A 25,501-nucleotide genomic window follows, 5' to 3' on the forward strand; every position below is an offset into this window, starting at 1 on the left:
ACCCTTTGTGCCCTTTCCAAATGCCCTCCCAATCAATGTTAATCATCAGCACAACATTGTCCTGAGCTGACCCGTTCCTCTCCAGTGCAGCCCCGGCCCTGAAAACCCAGCTGATTGTTGAATGAGTTCCCTTTGCACCCCGCAGGTTTGCTGCTGGCTGAGGCTCACTGTTCAGGGGGTGACGGCATAGGACCCCTTGGTCTGAACGAGCAGATGTGTGTCAGTTACTTGCAGAGTAAGCACCGTCCACTCTGCAGGCAGTGTGAAGCATCTGGGTTTGAAATCAACTTCCCCACCCACCATCAAATGGCACCCTCAAACACACAATTGGAGGGCTCTTGGGGGAAAGGGGATGAGAGTACAAGGCTCCATCTCTGCATAACCTCAGCGGAAGTGGGTGTTCCTCTCCTGGAGCAGCAAACAAATAGAGCAGAAGATCACGAGGGGCAACAGGCTGCAGACAATTGTCGGCATCCAAAGGCAGGCTCGGTCTGTGGCTAGGACACAGTGGGGCTGGGAAAACAGTGGTCTGAGCCTGTGCTCACCTTGCTGCATCCTTACCTGCAGGATGAGAAAACAGAGAGACATGCAGCTACAACATGGGGCCAAGCATCCCTTCGTGGGTTCTGACATGTCTGTCAGGGGTCTCCTGGGAGTCTATTTTGGGGGCCTTGGGGCAGTACTCTGGTGCAACCAGCTTCCCCCAGCACCATCCAAAACACCCTCACCTGTGCGAGGTACATCTCCAGAGCAATGGCAAATGCTGGATTCACCTTGGCAGCTGCTCCACGAGGCTGTGCTCCTGTAAGGGAATGAATTCAAGAATTGTGTGGTTACCCACTCCACTCAGCATGGGGGAGTTTTGCCACCTCCCAACAAAGTGCCCTGATCAAGGGGGAGGCCAGCAAGTGAATGACCTGTCAGCCCATTGCAGAGATGATAGCTTGGGCACCCTCCCCCGGCAGCTCTCCCAGGCCAGACCCTATGCGCCAATCCCCCTTGTGCATCAACATCCATGGCGGTGGGGGTCCGTTGCTCCTGCTGCCCCACTGGGCTGCCATGCTGCTGGGCTCGGTGCAGGAGGCGGCTTTGCCAGGGTGGCTCCCAGCCCTGCCAGAAGGACAGGGGGAAGGAGGTTGGGAGAACAGACCCCTGCTTACCTGTCAGTGTGCAGCCACCCCTTTGATTCCTGTCTCTGGAGAAGGGTACCTGTTATAGTTCAGAACTGGGTGAGGTCAGCAAAGGAGTGTGGACTTTGGTCTCCCTGTTGGGTGGAGTAAAGTGCTCACCCAATCATGCTAAGTGCCCTTTCTGTGCTGTTCTCACCACCAAGGTGCCTTGGCGCTCACTCTAAGTCTGCATGGAAGGGAACTGTCAGACAGCATCCCATGCTGTGCGCCCTACCTGGAGAGTTGTGGGCCATCCTGGCTGGGGGTTTGTAGGGCTGGGGGGCTGTAATTGGGTGCCAGGGAGGGGGCATGGCTGCTGCAGGGGACGGGGGTAATTGGTCTCACCCTTAGTCAGCATCTTGAGCTGCTTGGGGCCTCATGGGCGTGGAGCAACTTTGTACTCCTGTCAGGGACGTTCCCAGGCTGAAAGGGTTTAGGGAGTGGACTAACTCCAGCAATGCCCACGCTGCCGCAAGCGCAGAGGCCTGCACCTGAGTTGTGCCAGTGTGCTGCCACAGCAGAGCTGCACAATGCCCAGGAATGGCACAGCAGTGCTGGGATCCTGCACTGGCGTAACTGGCACACCGTTGTATCTCTGAGATATTCCAGCATAAGGGTCAGTTGGCTCCCTGAGCCTATTACTCCCCCCACCCCCAGGATTGTTCACATTTAATTCACATTTAGACCTTTCTGATCCTACCCAGGCTTTTCTGACACCTCAGATTGTTTCATTTAGAGTTCCTGTTGGTTTCAGAAGAACTTTCTTCAAGTGGGCTGGAAGTCAACAGCACTCCCATTTACATCTGGTTATTCAGATGCCTTGGCTAACCCTGGAGCCATTTAGATAGAAATCAGATGTCCCCTTTAAAGCATAGGAAGGTCGACATGTGATTTAAAATCAATTTTCCTGTGTAGTCATCCACCAATTCGGAAACCTGGTACAAGTGCATTTAGAATTAGAATAGTCATTTTCAGATTTCCCACAAGCTCACCAACACTGAGAGAAGGACTCAAAAATCTGTCAAGCAGCACTTGTGAATCTGGCCTCAGATAAATGTCAACCTGTCAAAATGTATTGTTTTCCATTTAGGATATTTCAGAACTTCAGTATGATTGAAGGCAAATGTTACTCTTGGGATTGAAAGATAGAAACACAGAAAATGGGGAGGGTGGGGGGGGGGAGAATTGCAACAAATGCCACAAACTGTAAATATGTGCATATGTCTTAAGAGAATGAATCCTTAACTATACTGAATGTCCACATGAACCATTAAAAAAAAATTAACCTTGAGAACAGTTTTATTTAAACCCTGGATTTGCTTTCAATGATGATGAAGTCTTGTGATAGCCTACTTACAGTAGCTAACCAATTGATTTTTTTAATTTGTATTTTTTTATATATTTATTTGTTGTTGTGAGGTGCTTTAGGTCCTCTTGCTGAGAAAAGCAGGATATAAATACTTAGCTAAATAAACAAACAACATGTCAATGGTATCGTAGTTATGGCTAGATTATAATTTTGCAATAACTTTAAAATCCAGAAAAGTTTCAAAATTAAAGTGCTTATTTCCTCATGCAAGTTTAAAATACCAGAATCTAAGTAAGAAATGAGTAAGAAGTGTCCTGTGCTTAATAGGTACCTATTAACTAGCTACTCTAAAGTAACAACTAGAATACTAGAGTTATTCATCAGAAAAAAACATCTGATCAGGAAGCAAAACTGATTTCTATTGTAGTTACAATGATAAAGTAGCACAAATATTTTCATATATGTTTAAGGGAAATATTGTGAATCTATAGTACAAAGCTCTTATTTGTCTTAGATATGTTTTTATTTTATTATATTTATTTACATTATTTATAGTCCGCCTTTCTCACTGGGACTCAAGGCAGATTACACAGAGTGAGTCAATACAATCCACAGGATGGGACATTCAATAAACAATGAAATAGGATTTGGGTTGCAGATCCAACCAGAAGTCTAAAAAACAGAAATGAAGCAAAGCATGTGTTATGACTCATTAAATGATGCAAAATTACATAATAGGATCCAACTTGCAGCAACACAGTAATATAGACCACTGTCCCTAATAATTTATCCAAGTACCTTTGTGAATCATTTTGTATAGTGAGACCGTATTTCCTGCGTAGTAAAGCCCCCTTGAATAATTCAGTTTTGCATAGTTTGTGGAAAGCCAGGAGAGCGGGAGCCTTCCTTACCTCCTCAGGAAGGCACATTGCTGACTTTGCCAGTTTGCAGGTTGGCACCTGCAGAAGGCCCTGCTCAACTGAGCAAAGCTGTCATGCTGGAGCATAGGGGAGAGACAGTTTTGCAGATATGAGGGCCCAAGGCCATGAAGGGCTTTGTATGCGATAGCCAATCTTTGAATTGAGCCTGGTAACTGATGGGCAGCCAATGGAGTGACTGCGGGATGGGAGTAATACACATGCTCCATCTAGCTCCCCAAAATAGCCAAGCTGCAGCATTCTGCCCCAACTGGAGTTTCTGAATTGATTTTGAGGGGAGACCAAGGTACAGTACATTACACTAGTCCAGTCTTGGTGTCACCGTGGCATGGATCCAGGTGGCCAGATCAGCCTTCTCAAGGTAAGGGGCCATTTTTAGAGCTAGGCTGTGTTGCGAGAAAGCTTTTTGCAGCTGCATTAACATCCGTCTCCAGCAATAATGTTGGGTCTAGTATAACTCTGAGATTTTTAACTGAGTCAGCAAGGGTCAGCTGAACCCCATCGAAAGTGGGGAGCATAATGACCTTCAGGACCTCTGTCTTCCCAACTAGCATTACTTCTGTCGTTCCACTCTTTGCCTTTTAACCACAGCAACCAGGCAATGATTTAGGCCCTCTTCTGCATCATCAGGAGATCTGGATAAGGGTATATATAGCTGGTACTGTCTGCATGCCCTGACCTGGATAGCCCAGACTAGCCCCATCTCGTAAGATCTTGGAAGCCAAGCAGGGTTGGCCCTGGCTAGTATTTGGATAGGAGACCTCCAAAGAATATCAGGGTCGTGAAGCAGAGGCAGGCAATGGCAAACCACCTCCGAACATCTCTTGCCATAAGTCAGCTGTGACTTGACAGCACTTTTCACCACCACATTATCTGTATACTGAGGACAGCCACCCTCAAACTACCAGTGATTTGTCCTAAAGGTTTTACATAAAGTTTGGAGAGCATGGGGGATAGGATTGTGACCTATGGGACCCCACAGGATAGGTTCCACTCTGATGATAACTGGTCTCTAATGACAATTCTTTGGATCTGGTCAGTGAGGAATGATTTGAACCAATCTAACATACAACCCTGATGCTTACTTCTGCCTAAAAGCACCTCAACAAGATGGCATAGTTCATTGTGTCAAAGGCAGCAGATAAATCCAGTGCAGATACATCCAGATTTCCAACAGGGATACCTGATCTTTGTCTATATTTAGATGGCAGTCACCCACTAAAACCAGCAAAGCCTTGTCCATCCCATAGCTCAGTCTGAAACGAGACTGAAAAGGGTCTAGATCAGATGAGTTATACAAGAAGACCTGGAGTCAGTCTGCTACTACTTTCTCAATCACTTTGCCTAAGAAGGGCAGATTAGAGACAGGGCGATAATTGCTGTGCCGTTTTTGTGTGTGCACATCTTTCTGTTATCTGTTATTTCACAATCAGTATAGATCAGCATTTCCCAAACTTGTTATCACTGATTATTTCCTGAATTAGCTCTGGAGGCATATTTCAACTATATGCACTTAATGGCTTACTTTTAGAGTGTGACAGAGGCTGTTGCCAGCTCGAGGTTGGAAAATACCTGGAGATTTTGGGGGTGGAGACTGAAGAGGGTGGGGTTTGGGGAAGGGAGGGACTTCAATGGGGTATAATGCAATAGAATCTGCCTTCCAAAGCGGCCATTTTCTGATCTTTGTCGCCTGGAGATCAGTTGTAATATCAGAAGATCTCCAGCCACCACCTGGAGGCTGGAAACCCTGTGCTGTAAAGAGGCCATCCCAAGGACATGGATTTGTACCAGCATAAAGGCTACAAACCCAATTGCTGGGTGACAGTTTCCTTCCAACAGGGAAGCATTTCATGTGTCCTTTCAGTTAGTTTTACTGTCTCAAACAGGAACATTAGGAAGAGATGTACCGACTAACAATGATTGAATACACATGTCGGAATCAACACCACAGTGCTTGAGCCATCCCAAAAGCATATATTTTTTTTAAACGGAGATGCCTTGCCTCTGTGTCATGAAACACAGCTGCCAACCAGAGCAAGTTCCAGGTTTCCGTGGGGCCTGGGCAGAGATTGGCTGGGGGTCTCCCTCTCTTCCCACCACTGTGCCCACCCCACTCACAAATCCCTGCCCACCTGCCTGCCTTCTCCTCCCTTACTGCCCGTCCATGCATCCTTCCCCCAACCCACTTGTTCATTAGTGCTCTTATTTATTTATTTATTTATTTATTTATTTATTTATGTAATTATTTTCCGTACCTCTAGCCTGCCCTCCCCCTCAGGGCAGGTTACAACATAATTTTGTTTTACAATATAACAATAAAACATATAAAACCATAAAATAGCCCCAATTAATACAAAAGCTGGTCGCGGTATATGTGCTTACTGTATCCTCCCTCAAACAGATCATAAGCTAGGGTAGGGAGGCCAGCACTGATCTTACTTAATCTCACCTGCGGCCGTCCTCAACCATAGGTCTGGTGGAATAGCTCTGTCTTACAAGCCCTGCGGAACTCCTTCAGGTCCCGCAGAGCCCTGATGCTACTTGGCAGAGCATTCCACCAGGCCGGGGCCAAGGCCAAGAAGGCCCTGGTCGAGGACCGCCTCACACTCTTCGGGCTGGGGACCACCAACAGATTATTGTCAGCAGAGCGTAATGCTCTTCGGGAGGTATACCAGGAGAGGCGGTCCTGAAGATACGAGAGTCCCAGACCGTGTAAGGCTTTAAAGGTTAAAACCAGCACCTACTTCCATCTCCTACTCCCATCTCCAACTGGGAGTATCGCTGTAATTCACCTCCTGCACACCCTTCCCCCCGCAGTACTGGACAGGTGGGGATGTGGATGGTGGGAGGGCTCACAAGCAAGCAGAGGGGCAGCAGGGGAGGCAAGAGATGGGGAGAGGTGGGACTGGACCCCTCCAGAAGGCCTGGGCCTCAGCAGCTGCCCCCCCCCTCAGTGTCTGCTGACGTCCGCCGTGCTGCCAACTAAGCCGAAGACAGATAGACACAAAGCAAGGACAACGCAGGAAACAGGAACATTTGCGGGGAAATTTGGGGTGCACAAAACCAGGGGATGCATCACTGACCAGATTATATTATCTACCTTCATATTAAAGTCTTCCATGTGCTTGTGTATGAAGACACAAGATGATGGCAAAATGCTGGGCGTGCAGGAGCTGGAGGATCCAAAGGCAAAGATATATTACGATGTGAGATGAGGTCATGAGGGGAAGTCATGGAGGGTTTTGAATGTCAAGGCAAGGGAACAGATAGCAAGCCAAGTCAGGAAGTTTAGTCGAAGGAACATTACAAGAGCTGATCACCAAGGAAGGAGAATACTTTGGGTGGCAGGCTTCTAAAAAACAATTTTATAAATAAAAATAGTTTCCATTTTCCCTTCCAAACTTTTACTCCCTTTTTACCCACACCTTTTAGAAAAGAAAAAAACAGAAAATCTTGCACTTGCAAGAAATAATGTGTGGAGGGGGTGTGGGCAAAGAGAATGGCTCAAGATGTCAATCTGACGAGGATCAAGAAGGCTTTTCAAATTCTTGGCAATTCTCATTCTTACCCATCTTAGCCAATGTTATGTGTTCCTGTATGGGTCTATGAATTTTCTTCCCACTCCTCAATTGAGAAAGTAGCAACAGACTTCCAGTGTTGAGGGCCTAATTGGTGGGCCACTAAGATGGTCCTCATAAACCAAGCCAGTTGATTTAGTGTCATCCCCCACTATTGTACCACATTACTGAATGTGTATTCTGTGTGTGTGTGTGTGTATGTATATAGATGTAGTCATAATCATGTAGGGTTCCATCCCTCTACCAAGGATAACTCATTAAACAATGCCGCAAGAAGTGTCCAAAGATGGCTCCAGATGTTTTGCAGCACTGACATCTGTAACCCACTTTTAAAAACTTTCTAAGGCCATCTTTCTCTTCCTCAATATGCATCTCTCTACTCCCCTTTCCCTTCTCTCTTTTAAATTTAAATTAAAAACAATTGGCCGTGCCAGTAGCTCAGCTTAGATAAGGATGCAACACGCTTGTGGGAAGAAGCTTGAGCGGCTGGACCACGGTGCTTGGATGTGCCAGGCATGCACAGCAGGTTTCAATATCCCTCCAGCAGCCTCTAAATCATCCAGGAATTGGGCAGGCTACGAAGATGACATTGCTGCTCTGCAGAGAGAGGCCACCAAGAACTTGATGCCATGCCATCTCCAGCACTTTTGGATTGCACTTCAGAGTGTTGAAAGATGTTGTCTCAGCCTTGGAGAGGCAAAGGGCAGCACAGGGAACTGGATTTAAAGAACCGTCTCAGCCTTTCAGTCACACATGTTGGTGCTGACAAGCCTGGATGTCAATGGATGCCTCTACAGGAGGCAATGATTTAACACACTTCCTTTTAAATGAGCCAGTGCTAAATCAGCACAAATTCTTAGGAGCAATGATCTTGCAGCCCAATCCTATGTTTACTTGGAAATATATTCTGTTGATTCTAAGCAGATTTTCTTCCAATAAAGAATGTTTAAGATGGCAACATTTATTTGAAGGAGCGGGTAAAAGGGGGAGAAAGGTATAAACAACTTATGAAATCCAGATATACCCTGCTACCAGTTTCCAAAAGCCTTTGGGGCATTACGGCAAACAAAATGCATCGTGTGCGCTTTCACTATCTGTTTTGGAAGGCAGGGTTTTTGTGTGGGAGTGTATCTACTTCATTAGGGGAACTCTGGGCAAGAAAGCTGCTAAAAGTACGATTAGAACTTTGTGTCCCCAGACCGTTCGCTCCAAGCTGAGCTGCCACATCGCTCACCCGACCCCTAATTAAACCCAGATGAGTGCTTTCAAAGTTAATACTCCGATGATTTAATAAAGCTGCACAAGCAGTTAAAGTAACAATAAGCTTCTACAAAAAGCTTTCCAGATGTTGCTGAGGCAAATGCAAAACATCCAAAAAAAAACTTCAAAAAAAAAAAAAAGAAGTTGAAAAAGGCAATCTTGGAACAAACTATAAACTAATTAAATATGGGGATGAGTTCTCCAAGAATAAATTGAAGACATAAGGGTTTGATGGAGGCCGATAAATTATACCACCAGTTAATGTTACTGTGCAAAGTAGCATGCACACACAGGACAATCAGAATTCATTAGTGATAGGATTATTTCAAACACTGCTGCTTTTGCTATGTGAAATGTCTTTTTTATGCATCTCAGGAAATGAGAAGGGAGATATACTGCTGGTTCTCAGAATAATAAAGGGTCAAATCTGGATACAACAATAAAACATTGTTTGGGAAGAACACCATGAGCTTGGTAATCATTACAACCAGGGTTTTGGATTTTCTTTTTCAGCCAGATCCAATTCCAGGTTTGCGGGGAGGTTGGGCAGAGAGTGCCCTCTGCCCACTACCAACCCTCCTTCTTGCCTGCCCACCCACATGCTCCTACCTGCCTGTGAGTCCTTCCCCTGCCCACTTGCAAGATCTCCCACTGCCTGCAGTCACGGCTGCCCACACCACTTGCATGCCCTTTTCCCAGTGGTGCTGGATAGTGGGCTCATCTGGGAATGCCACTGCTATGGCCCGCAGGAGTACCTCTGCTGTGTGCATCACCTGCATGGCCTTCCCTGGCAGGGAATATGCTAGCAGGAGCAAGGCTAGCAGGCAGGGTGAGTGAGGGTGTCAGGAGATGCATGGGTGGGGAGTCGGCAGCAGTGGGCCCTGCCAGGAGCTCTGGGCCCTGCCAGCTGCCCCACCTCAGGTTATACTGACACCAATCCTGTTTTTAGCTTCTGAAAGGGCACCCCTAACTTCCTTCATTGGGTGCAGGAAGAGAGGGGGAAGCCCATGCATTATCACCTTATACTTCTGTCATATTTCAGTGATTCCCAAATTGTGAAGCTCTGAAATCGAGCATGGAAGCTTCCTGTAGCAGCTATTGGGGGACCTTGATGCTCACAGGACTAAGGGAATTTCACTTTGGGGTCAGATATTGGAATTGATAGATGGATCCAAAGCAATCATCTGCAGTCTTCAAACTTTTTGGAATACCCCTTGCATGTATGATATACCCTTATAGAGTTATAGTGAGATTCCAACCAGAGTTGTACTCTTCTAAGCCTATTGTCTTCAACAGACTGCAACTACACATGACAATTTGTAACATGTAGGATTCTGGGTTACACTGACCTGACTTTGACTCTGATATTCAGATGTCAGGGGTGCGATATCTTCAATTCAGATCAGGACCACAAGGCAGAGGAAGAAAGGTCTTCAGTCTTCTTTTCAAGCCTTTTTCTTGAGCCAAAACAATTATGGGACTACTATGTTCCATTGGAAAGTTGCATGTGTACAGGTGGGCATTAGAAGAGTGTGACTATGTCAGTGTACTGTAGTGGTTAAGAGTGTCAGACTAGTATCTGGGAGACCCAGATTTGAATCTCCACTCATGCTGTGGAATCTTGCTGGATGACCTTGGGCCTGTCATCTCTCAGCCTAACCTACCGCACAGAGTAGTTGTGAGGATAAAATGGAGGAGAAAGATGTAAGTGGCTTTGGGTCCCCGTTGGTGGGGTATAAATGAATTAAATAAATAAATAATGATAAATAATACATAGTATTGCTCTGTTAGAAACCACAGTGGGAGTGGTTATATCCCAATATTCTACTGAGGACCTCTGACCATATCCATTTTTATTGGGTTGGATCCAAAGATGTCCTTGCATGGATAGAAGACACGAGAGCACCTTGACTCAAAAAGGTGTTGGGAAGTAGTTGATTTCCCTCAACATGCGGAGGGAACAGCCGGTTATCATGACACTGCCTCCTTTGTGATGCAGTTGGGGAAGGAGAGATGGATGAAGGCCATATAAAGGATGGCACAGAAGAATGAAGATGAGCAAAAGAAGTAGCAGAGTTGCCTCAAGCAGATGCAGGTCTCCTTCATGAATAGCAGTGTCTAGCAGACCAAATGATAGACTTCAAGTTCTTGCTAACAATCATAGTATGAAAGTTTCAAAGGAAATAGATGGTTTTCCTTTCAATATTTTTGTTTCATTTTTGGCAAGTGTTCTTTATTTTAGAATATCCATTGCATTAAAAATGCAGATAAAAATAGCTTTAAAAGTTATCAGATATCCAGCCATACTGCCAAGATGTGTTGTTTGTAATTTAAAAAGGTAAAGGTCCCCTGTGCAAGCACTGGGTCATTCCTGACCCACGGGGTGATGTCACATCCCGACGTTTACTAGGCAGACTTTGTTTGCAGGGTGGCTTGCCAGTGCCTTCCCCATTCATTGACACTTTATCCCCAGCAAGCTGGGTCCTCATTTGACCAGCCTCGGAAGGATGGAAGGCTGAGTCAACCTTGAGCCGGCTACCTGAAACCGACTTCCGCCGGGATCGAACTCAGGTCGTGAGCAGAGCTTGCTACATACAGTACTGCAACTTACCACTCTGCGCCACGGGGCTCTGTATGTATTCCTTTAGAGGGAAATTTTATGGTAAGTCAGGACTGGCCCAATTTTGCAGGAAAGCTGGGCAGCTGCCTGGAGTGTCAAAATCCCGGAGGAGAAGGGGCTGCCACGGACACCATATGTAAAATTTTGGAGGCAGAATCACTGCCTACGCTTGCGAAGAAGTCAGTCACAAGCACCTTAGCACTTGATGGCTAGATTGTATCTCCCATAGCCCAGGATACACAGTTGACAGTCTTCTGATTTCCCTCAGCCATTCATAGACACAGAAATCAAGCAAGGAAGTAAAGAAGCAATAGGCGTTAACCCCCCCCCCAAAAAAAACCTGGATCCCAGTTAACTGTTAGCTATGTCATATCATTTTGATTATCCTATTCAGTATACATTATGCCAAGAGAAGGGAAAGACAAAATATCAAGTCATCTAGGGCAGAATTTAAAAAGCTGGAAGGAGTCCTTGGGTAAGGTTTTTTTTAATAGAATGACTATATATTTTTTGCCTGTCATGGCCACTAAAGGTAAAGGTTAAGGTCCCCTGTGCAAGCACCGGGTCATTCCTGACTCACAGGGTGACTTCACATCCCGACGTTTACTAGGCAGACTTTGTTTTTATGGTGTGGTTTGCCAGTGCCTTCCCCAGTCATCTTCCCTTTACACCCAGCAAGCTGGGAACTCATTCTACCAACCTCGGAAGGATGGAAGGCTGAGTCAACCTGGAGCCGGCTACCTGAAACCAACTTCCATATCAGCTGCTGATTTATTTTGTTTACTCCCTAGAGGTAATGGACCTGCAGCAAACATGGCTAGCAATAACAATACTATTAAAGGTAAAAGTAGTCCCCTGTGCAAGCACCAGGTCATTACTGACCCATGGGGTGACGTCACATCCTGACGTTTACTAGGCAGACTTTTGTTTATGGGGTGGTTTTGCCATTGCCTTCCCCAGTCATCTTCCCTTTACCCCCAGTACTCATTTTCCGACCTCGGCAGGATAGAAGGCTGAGTCAACCTTGAGCCGGCTACCTGAAACCAACTTCCGTTGGGATCGAACTCAGGTCGTGAGCAGAGCTTGGACTGCAGTACTGCAGCTTACCACTCTGCGCCACGGGGCTCCTACAAATGTAGAAGACAAAAGTCATGGCCACTACAAAAGTAGAAACAGCTGTATACAATAATGGTACACTGATGGTGCTATATGAGCAACAGCAGCAACTACCATTAGTGACTATCTCCCCTTTCACTTCCAAAAGTCCAGGTACATCGACAGTGCAACAGCATGAACATGAACAAACAGAGGTCTTAAAGACTAGCTAGGTTGTGTTCCAAGTTTTCATGGACTTCCTCACATGTATAACAAAGTGTGTGGTGTGCAGGAAGAGTGCTCCAGTCCACAAAGATGCTGGAATAAAGGTGTTTTTTTAGCCTTTAAAGTGCCTAAAGATTCCTATTGGTTTTTCTGCAGGCTGACTGACATGGGCTTCTCCTCTGTAATTTATTAATAGCCCAAATCAACAGTCACAAACAACATTCTAGTTGCCGTTTGGTCTAACAGTTTTGCCACAACTGACACAGTGGATATGCTGTTCCGTAATTTGCCCCATTATATGGGACTGGAAAAGACGAGAAGCATGAGAACACTTTCTGTCTTGGGGAGTTGCAATACAGCACGATGAAATTGCAGAGGTGGTGTTAAAGGAGGCCTGAGGGTAGGGTTGTGGTTGGGGAAGAGTAACATCTGGTCAGGAGATGTAGGAGCAGATGATTTATTAACATGCCTGAATTGTGAAAATTGTGAAAATTTCTTGTGCGCACGTGCTGGTGATTGCTTTAGAAGCCAGACATGGCTGAAATGTGAACAATGAATTAAATGGGGGCTGCTTCGAAGGAGACGTTAGATTTGAGGTTGGGGGAAGGCCAGCTGTCCTTGCAACTCATTAAATGATTATTTTTCAAAGCAGAACACTTCTGGTACAGTTCTAAGCAGAGTTATGCCCTTTTAAGTCTATCGAAGTTAATGGGGTTAGAAAAATGTAACTCTGTTTAGGATTGCATTGAGAATACTTGACTGGGTTGTGTCTATCTGGAGGGTTCTTTTGGTTTGAGGGAAAATTCACACACACATGTAGACACCTCTTCCTCCTCACTGTACAATACCTATAGTCTATCAGCCTATAGTCTGAGTATCAACACTGACAGAGAATCTTATAGTTCGAACTTCTTTGTTAGAGCTTACGTGACATCTGCTCTGTGTACTCCATGTCTTAATTTGCAGTCTTCTTAGCTAAAGTATTAGAAAGAAATAGCCAAGGGAAATTATTCAAGTCTATAAGGTCACTTCTTAAAGCAACAAGCAATGCTTTTTCTTCCAAGAGTCATATAAAAATGTAGTACTTTTCTGTCAAGGAAACCTGAGAGTTTACATAAAAGTTGGGAAACTCAGCCCCCTCGCCCTTTACCATCTTGATCTTTGAAATAACCATGTTGCCTTAACTTGTTCCCCTACTGCTTTTGATCTCTTCCAGCTCTAGGAGCTGAGCCAAATAGGAGAAGGGTCAAGTCCAATATGAGGGGGGACAGCCACGATCAGCCCAGACGTGGGGCCAACTGCTTCTTAGGCTCTACTTGCTACTTCCAGTTATTGCTCAGAGTGGTTCTGAAAGTGAAAAGCACATGAGATTATGCAGAGCAGTTTGAGTCACAGCACCGCATGTACAATATACTGCAATTTGAGTATTCAGAAATGTAATATTCCTGGAATACAGGAGCAACCAGGAGGGAAGATATAGACTACGTGCTGCAAACTTACATACATTTTTTTTAAAGTATGCATAAACTTCCTGAGAATGCATAGCTGTGCATGTAGTGAACATCAGAGCGGGAGTGCATAGACACTTGTGTAAGTTCAAAACAGAGAATCAAATGGCTGCACTGTTAGTAAGGCCTACTGGCAAATTTAGTAGAGGCAAGAGGTTCCTCTCAACTGATTTATAGATAATATCATCTGCTGAATATTTGCAGTTATGCTTTTTACCAGTATGAGAGGCTGCTTTACGATGTCATGTGTTTAGACCTCATGGATTATTGTTTGGTGTCATGTCCAACAACAGCGCAGTGGGAGCGTTACTAGCCCACCAGTGAAAATACTCCTCACAACCCCTGCTGTCTGTACCCCCCCACAGATAGTCAGGCAGGCACTGAGGAGAGTCACCGCTTTTCTCGCATTGACCCCTTGCCGTGTGGCATGCCCTTCCCCTTGAGGCTCACCTGGCTCCTACTCGACTCTCTCTTGGGTGCCAGGCCAAAATATTTCTCACCCAGGCTTTGAATTAAGGGCTGTCTTTTTATGTTTAATGGTGCGTTTTTATGCTCCGGCTTGTTTTTAATGGTCTGTTGTAATGGTTGTATGGTTTTCTTGTAGTGTTAGAAAAATATATACCACCTCTTCAGTAACTGCTTGGAGCAGCTTGTAACTTCTGGCGCTTTCACACATGCTGAATAATGCACTTTCAATCGACTTTCAATGCACTTTGAAGCTGGATTTTACTGTGTGAAACAACAAAATGCACTTGCAAACCATCGTCAAAGTGCACTGAAAGTGGATTGAAAGTGCATTATTCAGCATGTGCGAAAGCGCCAGAAGTTATAAGCTGCTCCAAGCAGTTACTGAAGAGGTGGTATATATTTTTTCTAAACAAACAAATGTCCCATCTAAGAAATTTTTGGCTAACACACCAAATGAATGTGCAGACTAAAACCATATAAGATACACAGAATAATTTGTCCAGAGCTTGAAAAAGATATTCTCTCTTTTGGTTTTTTACATTTTTATTTTATTTTTTGCTCACAGCATGGAAGAGCCAAGCAGGGCGGAACGTAAAGAGCAACGTATGCAAGTGGTGCGACAACACGTATCCAGTGTGCGAAGATCACGTGTGCTACAGCAACTGCGACTTAAGCTCCTATTGTGAAAAACCAGAAGAAATCTGTGTCTCTATATGGTAAGCAGAAAAAGGAGCTGGGCCCCCTAATGGCTGACAAAATAATAAATGGTCGATAAAATAATGCACACACAAACAGAATGTGACAGTAATAACTGTATGTATTATAAATACTGTTTTACGTTCAACAAACAGCAACAGCAGGGAACATTCATATCATCTGTGCTACAAAGATATCATTTGCTAATAATCCCATGGCACAGTGGAGCCTGCAGACCATGTAGAAAAATGATCTACGCAGGTGACTTTTCCATATGCTGCATGTTACAGCCTGAAGTGGCAATCGAAATGTTAGGTTGGATTCAAAATATTATGAGTGCAGTTCTGCTAGCAGAAGAAATGCTTGCTGATTCCTCCTGTCCTTTGCAGCCTCCCCCTGTGCCACTAAAAAAATCTGCTCTTAAGGGTCACAGGGCCCTTGGAACCAGTGCAGGCTGCAACACAGAGGAACGCAGCTCCAGTGGAAACTTTGCAAACATTTTCCCAGCCACCCTTTATTGAACATGTGACCCAACTTCACAATACCACCCACCACAACCTCTATCACAAAGGTGCAAGGAGACAGGTAGGTCCAGCAGCCAAAGTCCACCACCCATCTTATCTCTTTATAATATACCCTGACCCTTTCCCATACCACGTCCCCTCATTCCTGGAGACACTACCAGACAGGGCAGCCCAGTCCTCTTATCAACCACTCCTCATTCAGATATTTCACAGAGCTATTGGGGTTGGGGCTCAAACACTGCTATAGTCTCACACTGCCACCATTTATTCATATGTATATGAGAAGGCAAGAGTCACTAGAAAAGACAGTCATGCTAGGAAAAGTTGAGGGCAGCAGGAAAAGAGGAAGACCCAACAAGAGATGGATGGACTCAATAAAGGAAGCCACAGCCTTCAATTGGCAGGATCTGAGCAAGGCTGTCAAAGACAGGACGTTTTGGAGGACTTTCATTCATAGGGTCGCCATGAGTCGGAAGCGACTTGATGGCACAACTCACACACACACACATATGTATACAGAGGCCGAGGCCTGACATGTTTACGGGTGTGTGGGTTTCCTTCCTTGAAAGTTATCTTCCTTTCAGCCAGTTTCAGATTATTATTTTCTCACATACTGGCTCAAACTGTGATCTCCCTTCCACGCAGCTCTAGATCTCCTCCCTGACTGATTTGATGGCTCTCTAACCGCCAGCTCTCCTCCCAAAATCCCATCAGCTCTCCTTCGTTGTTCGGAGAGAGAGGCAGAACTGGACCTGCCCATCATAGAGCAGAATGTCTTCCCCATATACACAATATACACAATATATATATATATATAATCAAGTTGCAGCTGATTTATGGCAACCCCATAAGGTTATAGGCAAGAGACATGCAGAGGTGGTTTACATTGTCTGTGTCTGCATAGCAACCTTGGATTTCCTTGATGGTCTCCCATCCAACTACTTACCAGCACTGACCCTCCTTAGCTTCCGAGATCGGATGATCTGATGAGACTGGACTAGCCTGAGCTTTCCAGGTGAGGGCCAAAACTGTATATCCCTCCCATTCAAGTGGTTAAATAGTCCTTTGTTAACCGTATTCATTTCTCTCCATTACACACACGTGCTGTTTTCTATTAACTACCCTCCATTTTTTCAGAATACTTAAATTCAAAATGAAATTGTAATTAGAGCAGGAAATATGTTACTTACTGTTCCCACCACAAAAACACAAAAAACAACAACTGGTGGTGTAAGTAGAATCTGGAAAACCCTGAATTTCATTTTGGGGTAAGGGAAGAAGCATAGTTTTCATAAATGGGGGGGGGGGGGTTCAAACTCACACAAAAAATTCTCTTTTTCCTAAAGCATCCCTTTTCTTAAATCTGTTTTCATTCTTCTTTGTCTTCTACAATGTTCTTATTCATGTAAGTGAAATAGAAGACAAAAATAAGCTGTGCATTTGTATGCTGGAGAAAAGTAAATAGTGACCTCTAGGATAAATCTTGGAGCCTATTTTGTTATATGTTTTCATTGGGGCCCTTGAGAGAGAAGGGGAACATGTAAATGAAAACTGCAGACAACACAAAATTAGAAGCCATCGGAGAGAAAAGGATAAGGCAGTTCTACAGCATGAATTGGACATAAAATTAGAATGTGTTTTAAAAAGTCATATCGGTGGGAACAACAATGAACATTTTAAATAATATAGCAGTTCATCAGATAGAAATGCAAGTGTTTGTGGTCAACTAGTATTGCAAGATGAATAGAAATATCCATTGCGATGCAGCTACAAAGAGGACAAATATAACTTTGAGATGTATCAGACGAGATGTGATCGTCCATTAGGCAACAGGAATGGCCTACCAGGCGTGATGCTGATGATACTAAGAATCCTCCATACCCTTGGGTAAAACACAGATGAAGCCAGAACAGGAATACTGTGTTTAGCTTTGGTCATCCATGTTCAAGACTGGGGGCAAGTAGGAAAAAACAAAAAACAAGACAGGAGACTTGTATGAGCAGAGATGTTTAAAAAGCTTCATGGCAATTTCCATGTTACTTGAGTGATGTTGAAAGCACAGCTGGCTAACATCATGCTGTCTTCATAACAGTCAGTTCTTGATTGTATGTTTCAGGAAACAAGATAATGAAAGCATTAGGGTGAGCACTCTCTGTCACAACCCACAGTTCCCTGTGGAAAATGTTATGGTTCCTAAGTATAACACCTCACAGTGCGTTATGGTCCGCCAGCCCCATGAGGATGGGATATTTTACATCTGCGGCTGTGTGAATGAACAGGAATGCAACGACAAGCTTCTATTTAAAAATCAGACCAATGGTGAGTATTTTAGTTGCTGGTGGGGTGCATTATGCATGATTTAAAAGTTTTCAGCTTTCAAGGAAGGAGGAAAGAAAAAGCCTACCCCACTCTAGAGAAACTTTTATCCTCATACGTATCCTCCCACACCTGCTGGGGTGAATGTCAAGTATGGGTACCTAGAAGATATATTACACATTTAAATTATGATTGGATGTTAAGAAAGGCTGCCGTCTTCCTGCCCTCCATATGTTTTCATGAAGTTCTTGCATTCTCATAAGGAATTCTCAGGGCCAAACTAGACATTACGGTGACAACGGGTTTGACCTGAGGCTGCTGCTGCCATTTTAAGGAAGAATTTGACCTCTTAAAATGTCACAACTTGGGGAAACCCGCTGATCTTGTCCCCCCCCCCCCCATACACCTTTTCAAGTACCAAAACTACCATGGGGGCGGGGGAGAGAAGATTGCCTCATCCCCCCAAAATGAAGGTCCAATTGTGGTATTTTTGGTCAAGTTCTTGAGCTAAAATGGTGGTGGTGGCCACAGGTCAAACCAGTGGCTACCATAACATCTAGTTTGGCCCTCAGATTTACTCCCCAGGATATCTAGTTAAAAAGATCTAAGGTGACAGACCAAGGAAAAACCCTTGCCTGAACAGCTAGCTGGAACAGACAACAGTGAGCTGGATGGACCAATCTGATTAATATAGGTAGGTTGTAGCAAACATGATGGCTGTAACCACATCACGTCATTATTTGCCCTTCTTATTCATATGCAGCTCTGGTTTTCTGTCAGATGTTAGCTTTGCTAGGAGTTGCATCTGTTTCTTGTTATGCAGTTTAAAAATAGGGATGGCACAGTCACCACCCTCAAATGTTCCATTGAAAATTTGCTGTCAGGCAAAAACATAAAAATAGTAAATGTGTGAATGTGTGGGAAGAAACAAAAAGCAGGGATGAGATGCCTTTTCCTCATCTATACCGTTCCAGTGGAGATCTGCTCTGATTGAATCAAACTGAGTTAAAGCTTCAGTGAGAGCAGGACATGCTTCCAGCAGATTTTGTGCTCCATGGTTGATATTGAAGCTTGAGCTTGCAAACTTTTGTATGGTGGTTGGCCATTTTGTCACAATATGCATTTGAAAGATATAACCAGAATGAGTATGTAATCTGATCCAAGTCAGTAAGTCTATTTTTCCTATTAAATAACCCATATGCATCATTGATGAGTTTCAGAATCAATGGGTGAGTTGTAACAGGTTTCAAAATACTTATTGGCATTAGGGCTGGTTCTACCCATCCCCACGGCCCCCCTGCCTGCGAGTCCTTCCTCTCACCACTCACAAGAGCTCTCACTGCCTGCAGTCTTAGCTGCCCACTCACCTGCATGCTGGGTAATGGGTGCAGCTTGGAGTAGCACTACCATGGCCACCAGGAGAGCCTCTGCTGCATACCACCCACATGCCCTTCCCTATCAGAGCTAGGCAGCATATGCAACCAGGATGGTGCGTGACCAAGCACTTGCAAGTAGGCAGGGGAAAGGGCGTGAGTGAGGGCCTCAGGAGTAATACACTAAGGTTGGTTATGCATGGGTTCTTTCACTCACGTTTGCCCCCAGTCTGTCTCAATTGTTCCTTGGAGTTAGGCATGAGTTTTCCATCCATTAGAGGTGCTCTGCTACCAGCCCTCAGAAATCCTGGGACTTCTTGTCCCTCTATTAACCCGATTCTTCCATCTCCCCTGAGCTTAGCACGCTTGAAATCTCCATGCATAAGGCAAAGCGTGGGGCAAGGAAGCTTTCTCTCTCAGAAAGAACTACAGCCAATTACAAAGCGTGTCAAGAGGTGGGGATTCAAATGCTTTCTGCTTCCTGGGAGTTCTTTCTGAGCAGAAGAGAGGCATTTAGAAAGGAGGCTTGGGTTTCTCCCCCCCCCCCCAATTCCATCTAGGGAGCTCTGTTTTGTTTTTGGTTGTTAAAATGCTTTTTGATCGGGCACTTGGGTTTCTGGGGGGGGGGACTTCTAAGCACTACAGCCAGTTACAAAGTGGCATTTCAAGGGACAGGGACTCACAAGCTTCTTGTTTTGAGCTTGGAGACTGCTGGTGCATAGCTTTGCAAGAAGAAAGTGTGGGTCCAGCGAGCAACAAACCTCAGGTAAAACTCCCATGCACAAGCAACCTAAGTCGCACGTTTTGTCTCTGCTTCCTGGGAACATCTACTGTAATCTACTGAGCCCAGAAAGATTCCTTCTGAATCAAAATGCACCATTTTCCTACTCACACCTTTTTAAATGTACAACAGGACCATGGAAAAGTGGCTGAATATATTATGACAATCTTGCTAAGATCAAAAGATGTGCCACTGAGAAAAGTTTTGATGCCATTTAATTTCTTGTATCATCTGATTGACTAATTGGTTTCTCGCAGAGACCGCACTTGGAAGCCCAAAGAAATATGAGTTTTCTTTTCGAGTCAGCCTTTGTTTTCATAGAAAATGGCCTGACTGATATTTCTTCAGGCTCATTTAATGATCGCTACTGTAAACTGAAGACTCTGCGACACAGGGGGCAGCATACTTAAGCTGCTCATGGGATTTATGTACACAGCCGTTTCTTCAGTGCTTGCACATTTAACTCCTTGAAAATATTCTGAAAACATTTGGCTTTCCATCAGATTTCAGAGCTTCAATGATGTGGTCATACCCACCAGGTAAATCCATTAAAGAATAGGATAAGACTGCCAAGCCTAACACTTTCCAAAACAAACTTTGCGAAAAGAAAAAAAATTATATCATTGGAGATTGATCTTGTGGCTTGAACCCTATGCCTATTTTAGAAACATTCACAGCTTTGCAGAAGTTTAGCTGCAGCAGATTTTTTTGGAAATTGCCAAGTAAAACAGTCAAGTGCTTCAGGTTTCTTTTTCCAGTATCTGAATAGTAGGCTGTACCCGCTCAGGTCATGCAGCCAAAGGCTTTTGCTTACAAGACAGTTCTTGAACATCCTTTTCTCATCTATTACATTTGTCCAAAACTCCTCTCAACAACATTTTGTTTGAATTTCATGACTAGCAATGAGAAACGGCATATGTCAAAAGGATGGGCCACTTTAATGAGTATTCTTTCCTCAGAATAATCTGATAATTAATAACAGGGCCATTTAGTATTCAAAAGGCTGGGAGCCAATGTGTTACCAGCATTTTCCATACTATTCTCATGTGCTTCCATGTACATAATCTAGTAGTTGAGTTCTTGCAAAGACTATTAATTACAGGGAGCAGAGATTTTGGCTCTGTCATCCTGAGATTCGTAGGCAACAGCCTTGCGCTTAGGCATACCATTGGTTCATCTAAGCCGGTGTTAACTCTGATTGAAAGTAGCTCTCTTGGGTATCAGGAAGAGGTCTCTCCCAGCCTTGATATCTGAGATCCAGGGACTGAAGGGGATCTTCTCTATGCAAAGCATGTGCTCTGCCACTGAGCTGTGGCCCCTTCTTGGCTCAGGTTTCTCAACTTGGACACAGGAGTAGATATTAATGTTATGAAAAGCTGTTCTGTATTAGCATGTTTACATATGCAGAGATATTCTTGCCATCTCTTCTTTTCCCTTTCACCCCAGGGTATTCTATGTTACAAAGCAAGGAAATAATCCCTGTGGCAGCCATCAGCCTGCTGCCCCCCCTGCTAGTTGCCATCATGATAACAGCGATATTCTATCTCTGCCGAACCCACAAGCAGAGGAAAAGATCTAAAGACTGGGCCCAGAAACAAACCCAGCGCCACATGCTGCCTGAATCCAGTGGAGCCCACAACTACGATGAGATACTATCTGTCAAGATAGACAACCACGCCACCCTGAGCTCAGCCTGTGCCAACAACATCAACCACAACACTGAACTGTTGCCCATTGAGCTGGATGAGAGAGTGGGGAAGGGGCAGTTTGCTGAAGTCTGGAGAGCAAAACTCAAGCATGCCTCGTCAGGCCAATATGAGACGGTGGCAGTGAAGATTTTCCCTTGTGAGGAGTATACCTCCTGGAGAAACGAGAGCCAAATCTTCACTGATGTCAACCTCAAGCATGACAGCATCCTTCAGTTCCTCACCGCGGAAGAGAGGCACTCTGGCCTCCAGAAAGAATACTGGCTCATCACAGCCTACCATAGTCAAGGAAACCTCAAGGACTACTTGTCCAGGCACATTCTGAGCTGGAGGGACTTGCAAAAGATGGCAGGTTCCCTAGTGAGCGGTGTGGCTCACTTGCACAGCGACTACACTCCTTGTGGCAGTCCAAAGATCCCCATCGCCCACCGGGACATCAAAAGCAGCAACATCCTAATGACAAATGAACAGGAATGTGTGCTCTGTGATTTCGGAATTGCTCTGAGGCTAGATCCAGCTTTGAGTGTGGAGGATTTTGCTAATAGTGGACAGGTGAGTACTGAAAAATGGCTAAGTCGTTTGTTCTGCTTGACGGAAAGCAGAACGGCCTTCAGAATGCCAAACCGGACCTACAATAATGGATAGTTTGCAATGAGGAAAGGCTCACTATAAAAGATACTGGCTTACTTCAAATCCCCATGCAGTCAAATTTAAGGCCAGCTCTTTTCTCATTCCTTTGCAGCATGTCTTTGGCATGAACCACCGATATACTTTGTAGTCAATGCCTGTCTTCTGCAGTCACTTCAGAGGAGCTAGAAACTCTCCTCAATACATCAGTCATGTCCCAGAGTGCCTCCTCAACTGCAGTTTATGGTGCCTTTCCCCCTTCCTATGAAGGGAAGAAAATACAATTAGGGTATTTATTGGCTTGGCAAGAGAAGGTGGGGGGAAGGTTCATCTTCCAAATAACAAATGACAGCAACAGCAGCAGTTTTTATTGATAGCATATGATTTGTCCCTGTTGCTTGAAATGGGTAACAAGAATGGCTTTCTATCAAGGACCCTCGCAAGTTGCATTATCAATGTGCTGTGTAATTACATCTTCAGTATCATGCATGTATCGTAGGACTCCATCTCTCCCCCCCAGCAGTTGCACTGTATCATACTGTAGCCTTCTAGGAACTGAGCTGAAGCCTTATTGGCAGAACCTCCACCTCCTAATTGAAAAGCACAGATCTCCTGGGCTCCAAATAGCTCCAACAACTCCTCTGCATTGTTCCAACTGCATGCTAGGGATGTGAAGGCCTGGGGGGGAAACCCAGAATAACCGGGGGAGGGGCTTTTTCCCTGAGGGACCCCCCATTTTTTCTAATAGTAAAATTAAAATTTTTGGGGTAGCACTCCTTATCCTACAAAATAACATAGCTACCCATCTGGAATAATCAAAGGATTCTGAATGTTCTATACCCAACTCTTTAACTGGGAACTCTTAATTGCAGACTATGTATACCATATATTTTTAATACATTAGAGTCGCCTTTCAATTTAGAAGCAACGTGGCTTCTCCCTTGCACACATTCTAATGCCTACTAATTTTTTGATCAGGTGGGCACTGCCAGGTATATGGCTCCTGAAGTTTTGGAATCCAGAGTGAATCTTGAAGATCTGGAGTCATTCAAACAAATGGATGTCTATTCCATGGCCTTAGTTTTATGGGAGATAGCCTCCAGATGTGAAGCTATAGGAGGTAAGATAGTATCACAGGATACACACTTTTCAAATGGATTCTATAGGCACACAAGACAATTTAAACCTGCCTGGACTTGCAACAGTCTGTTTAGAAAGAGTAAGATGGTGGATCATAGCTCAGTGTAAGAACATGCAGAAATTCCCAGTTTCAATCCTAACACTACTGTGTAAAGGGCTGTGATAACAGGGCTGCAAAAGAGCTCTGCTTAAGGACTTGGACACCGTCTTGCTCATTAACACATAAGCCAGCAGGGTTATTTAAGGTGGCCTCCGCTTGCTCTCTCACAGTTCCATCACAGAATTATGTGAACACTTCATGAAGAATACAATCATCCAAAGGGCTCCACCACACTCCTGGTATTTTGTTCCCCCACACACTGCCTATTGGTTAGGGTTATTTCATAACTTGTCTTCAGTGGAGGCTATATTTTTTATTCTCTTCCTGTGAAGACACTTGCTATTGCCGCAACATATAAATGGATGATTCCACTTCTGATGAACATTCTCATTGATTACTTGTAGAAGTCAAGAGTTATGAGCTCCCATTTGGGTCAAAAGTCCAAGAACAACTGTGCATGGAGGTTATGAGAGACATAGTGCTACATGGTCGAGGAAGGCCAGAGATACCGAGTAACTGGTTGATACATCAGGTGAGCTATAAAGCAATTCACAAGACAAAGAACATTTGCCCTCCATGTTACAAAACTCTGCATGTGTTGAAAGTAAGCATTGCCTTGCTAGATCGTAATTCCTAATGGTGTTGAGGTTGATACTTCTACGAAGCTCTCAAGCAAGGCATAGGGAAAGCAGCCATCCAGTGTCACTGGTCTCCAGCATCTGTTAACAGTGACTTCTAAGAGCCTGCCATAGAACAAGGCCAGCTAGGGCGTGTATTTGGCTGAGGGACAGAGGATCACATTCACATTTTTCCTCTATATTGTGTAATGGTATATTGAAAGCTGCCTGGTCACCTGTTTCTTGGTAGAAATGGTGGGGTAGAAATATTTCCAAGAAATACATAGGTTCATGGTGCACCTTAACAACTCTAAAGGAAACCTCACAATAAGGGGGGAAATCTCTTTTTAATATGTTGAAGATTAATTAGCTTACATCTGGGCAATAACAGCCACGAGGTATGGTTAAGCTTATGACATCATCATCCCCGATTTTGACATTCATTTTTCCTCCCTCTTGCCCTGGCGTCAGGTTGCTAACCTCTAATGCTCATTTCAGGGAATGCATTTCCTGAGCGACACCATCATAGAATGTTGGGACCACGACCCCGAAGCCAGACTCACGGCCCACTGTGTGGCAGAACGTTTTAACCTGATGGCACAAATGGACTGCGATGACCTCCTCAACAACAACAACCACCACCACAATATGGACAGTGAGGCAAGCAAACCGGGCTGCCCAAGAGAGGAGCATCAAAACAGTGACAGGAGCATCCAGTGACGGAAGAAAGAAATATGAACAGGACAGCCGCACCCAAGGGCATGCCACTGCGCAAAAATATACCAAATACTCCCCCACACTTAGTCTTCTCAGTGAATCAAATAGATCAAGGCCTTTTTATTCCCGTCAGAGCCGATGTATTATTCTTTTATGCACAAGCATGCAGATCATTTTATAATTTTAAATGTAAAATACACATTTGCTTTCTTTTAAAAATGATTAACAATTAGGCATTTTACAAGTTATTTTTCCTTTAATGCTCATTCTATTTGTGGTGGGGAGGGGGAGAGGAAGAAAAAGCCTTGCGCATAAGCTGGCCAGCAACTAAATAATCAGGTAAAGAGCTAAATTCAACTTTTTGAAATTAACGTTTCTATTGAATTGAAACTTACAATGTTTCCAAACAATTTTGTCACACAATTCAAAGTTCTCAACTCAAATTGGCTCTGTGTTTTGGCAGTTTTCTTTTCCATTAGGCAGCATAATTTCTCCTTTTCAGCCATAGCCTACACTGATCACTCTTTTCTCCCTTTAGCAGACGCTTACCTGAAAAATCTACAAGCTTCTAGAGCAGACACTAAGCATAGAATTCAAAAAAATGTACACGCACTTCTGGCCAGGAATCCCGATCCTCCCCCTTTCCACAGAGGTTCATCATATCCACCTATAAAGGCACTCCCTGATGATCTCACTGGAACAGATTTTGTAGTGCAAAGGGCTACTACTGGAAC

General features: G+C 44.4%; 1 protein-coding gene across 1 annotated transcript; it reads left to right on the forward strand.

Annotated features, from left to right (window-relative positions):
* The first annotated feature begins 1,626 nt into the window (after window positions 1-1,626).
* LOC130487656 (TGF-beta receptor type-2-like) lies at window positions 1,627-24,770 on the forward strand. Its single transcript, XM_056861156.1, has 7 exons — window positions 1,627-1,741; window positions 14,736-14,886; window positions 17,507-17,709; window positions 21,307-22,118; window positions 23,172-23,313; window positions 23,838-23,965; window positions 24,549-24,770. Exons 1-7 carry the CDS (start codon window positions 1,627-1,629, stop codon window positions 24,768-24,770), a joined length of 1,773 nt encoding a protein of 590 aa, XP_056717134.1.
* The last annotated feature ends 731 nt before the right edge of the window (window positions 24,771-25,501 follow it).

The sequence above is a fragment of the Euleptes europaea genome, chromosome 15 (genome assembly GCF_029931775.1).
Source record: "Euleptes europaea isolate rEulEur1 chromosome 15, rEulEur1.hap1, whole genome shotgun sequence".
In the NCBI taxonomy this organism is placed as follows: domain Eukaryota; kingdom Metazoa; phylum Chordata; class Lepidosauria; order Squamata; family Sphaerodactylidae; genus Euleptes; species Euleptes europaea.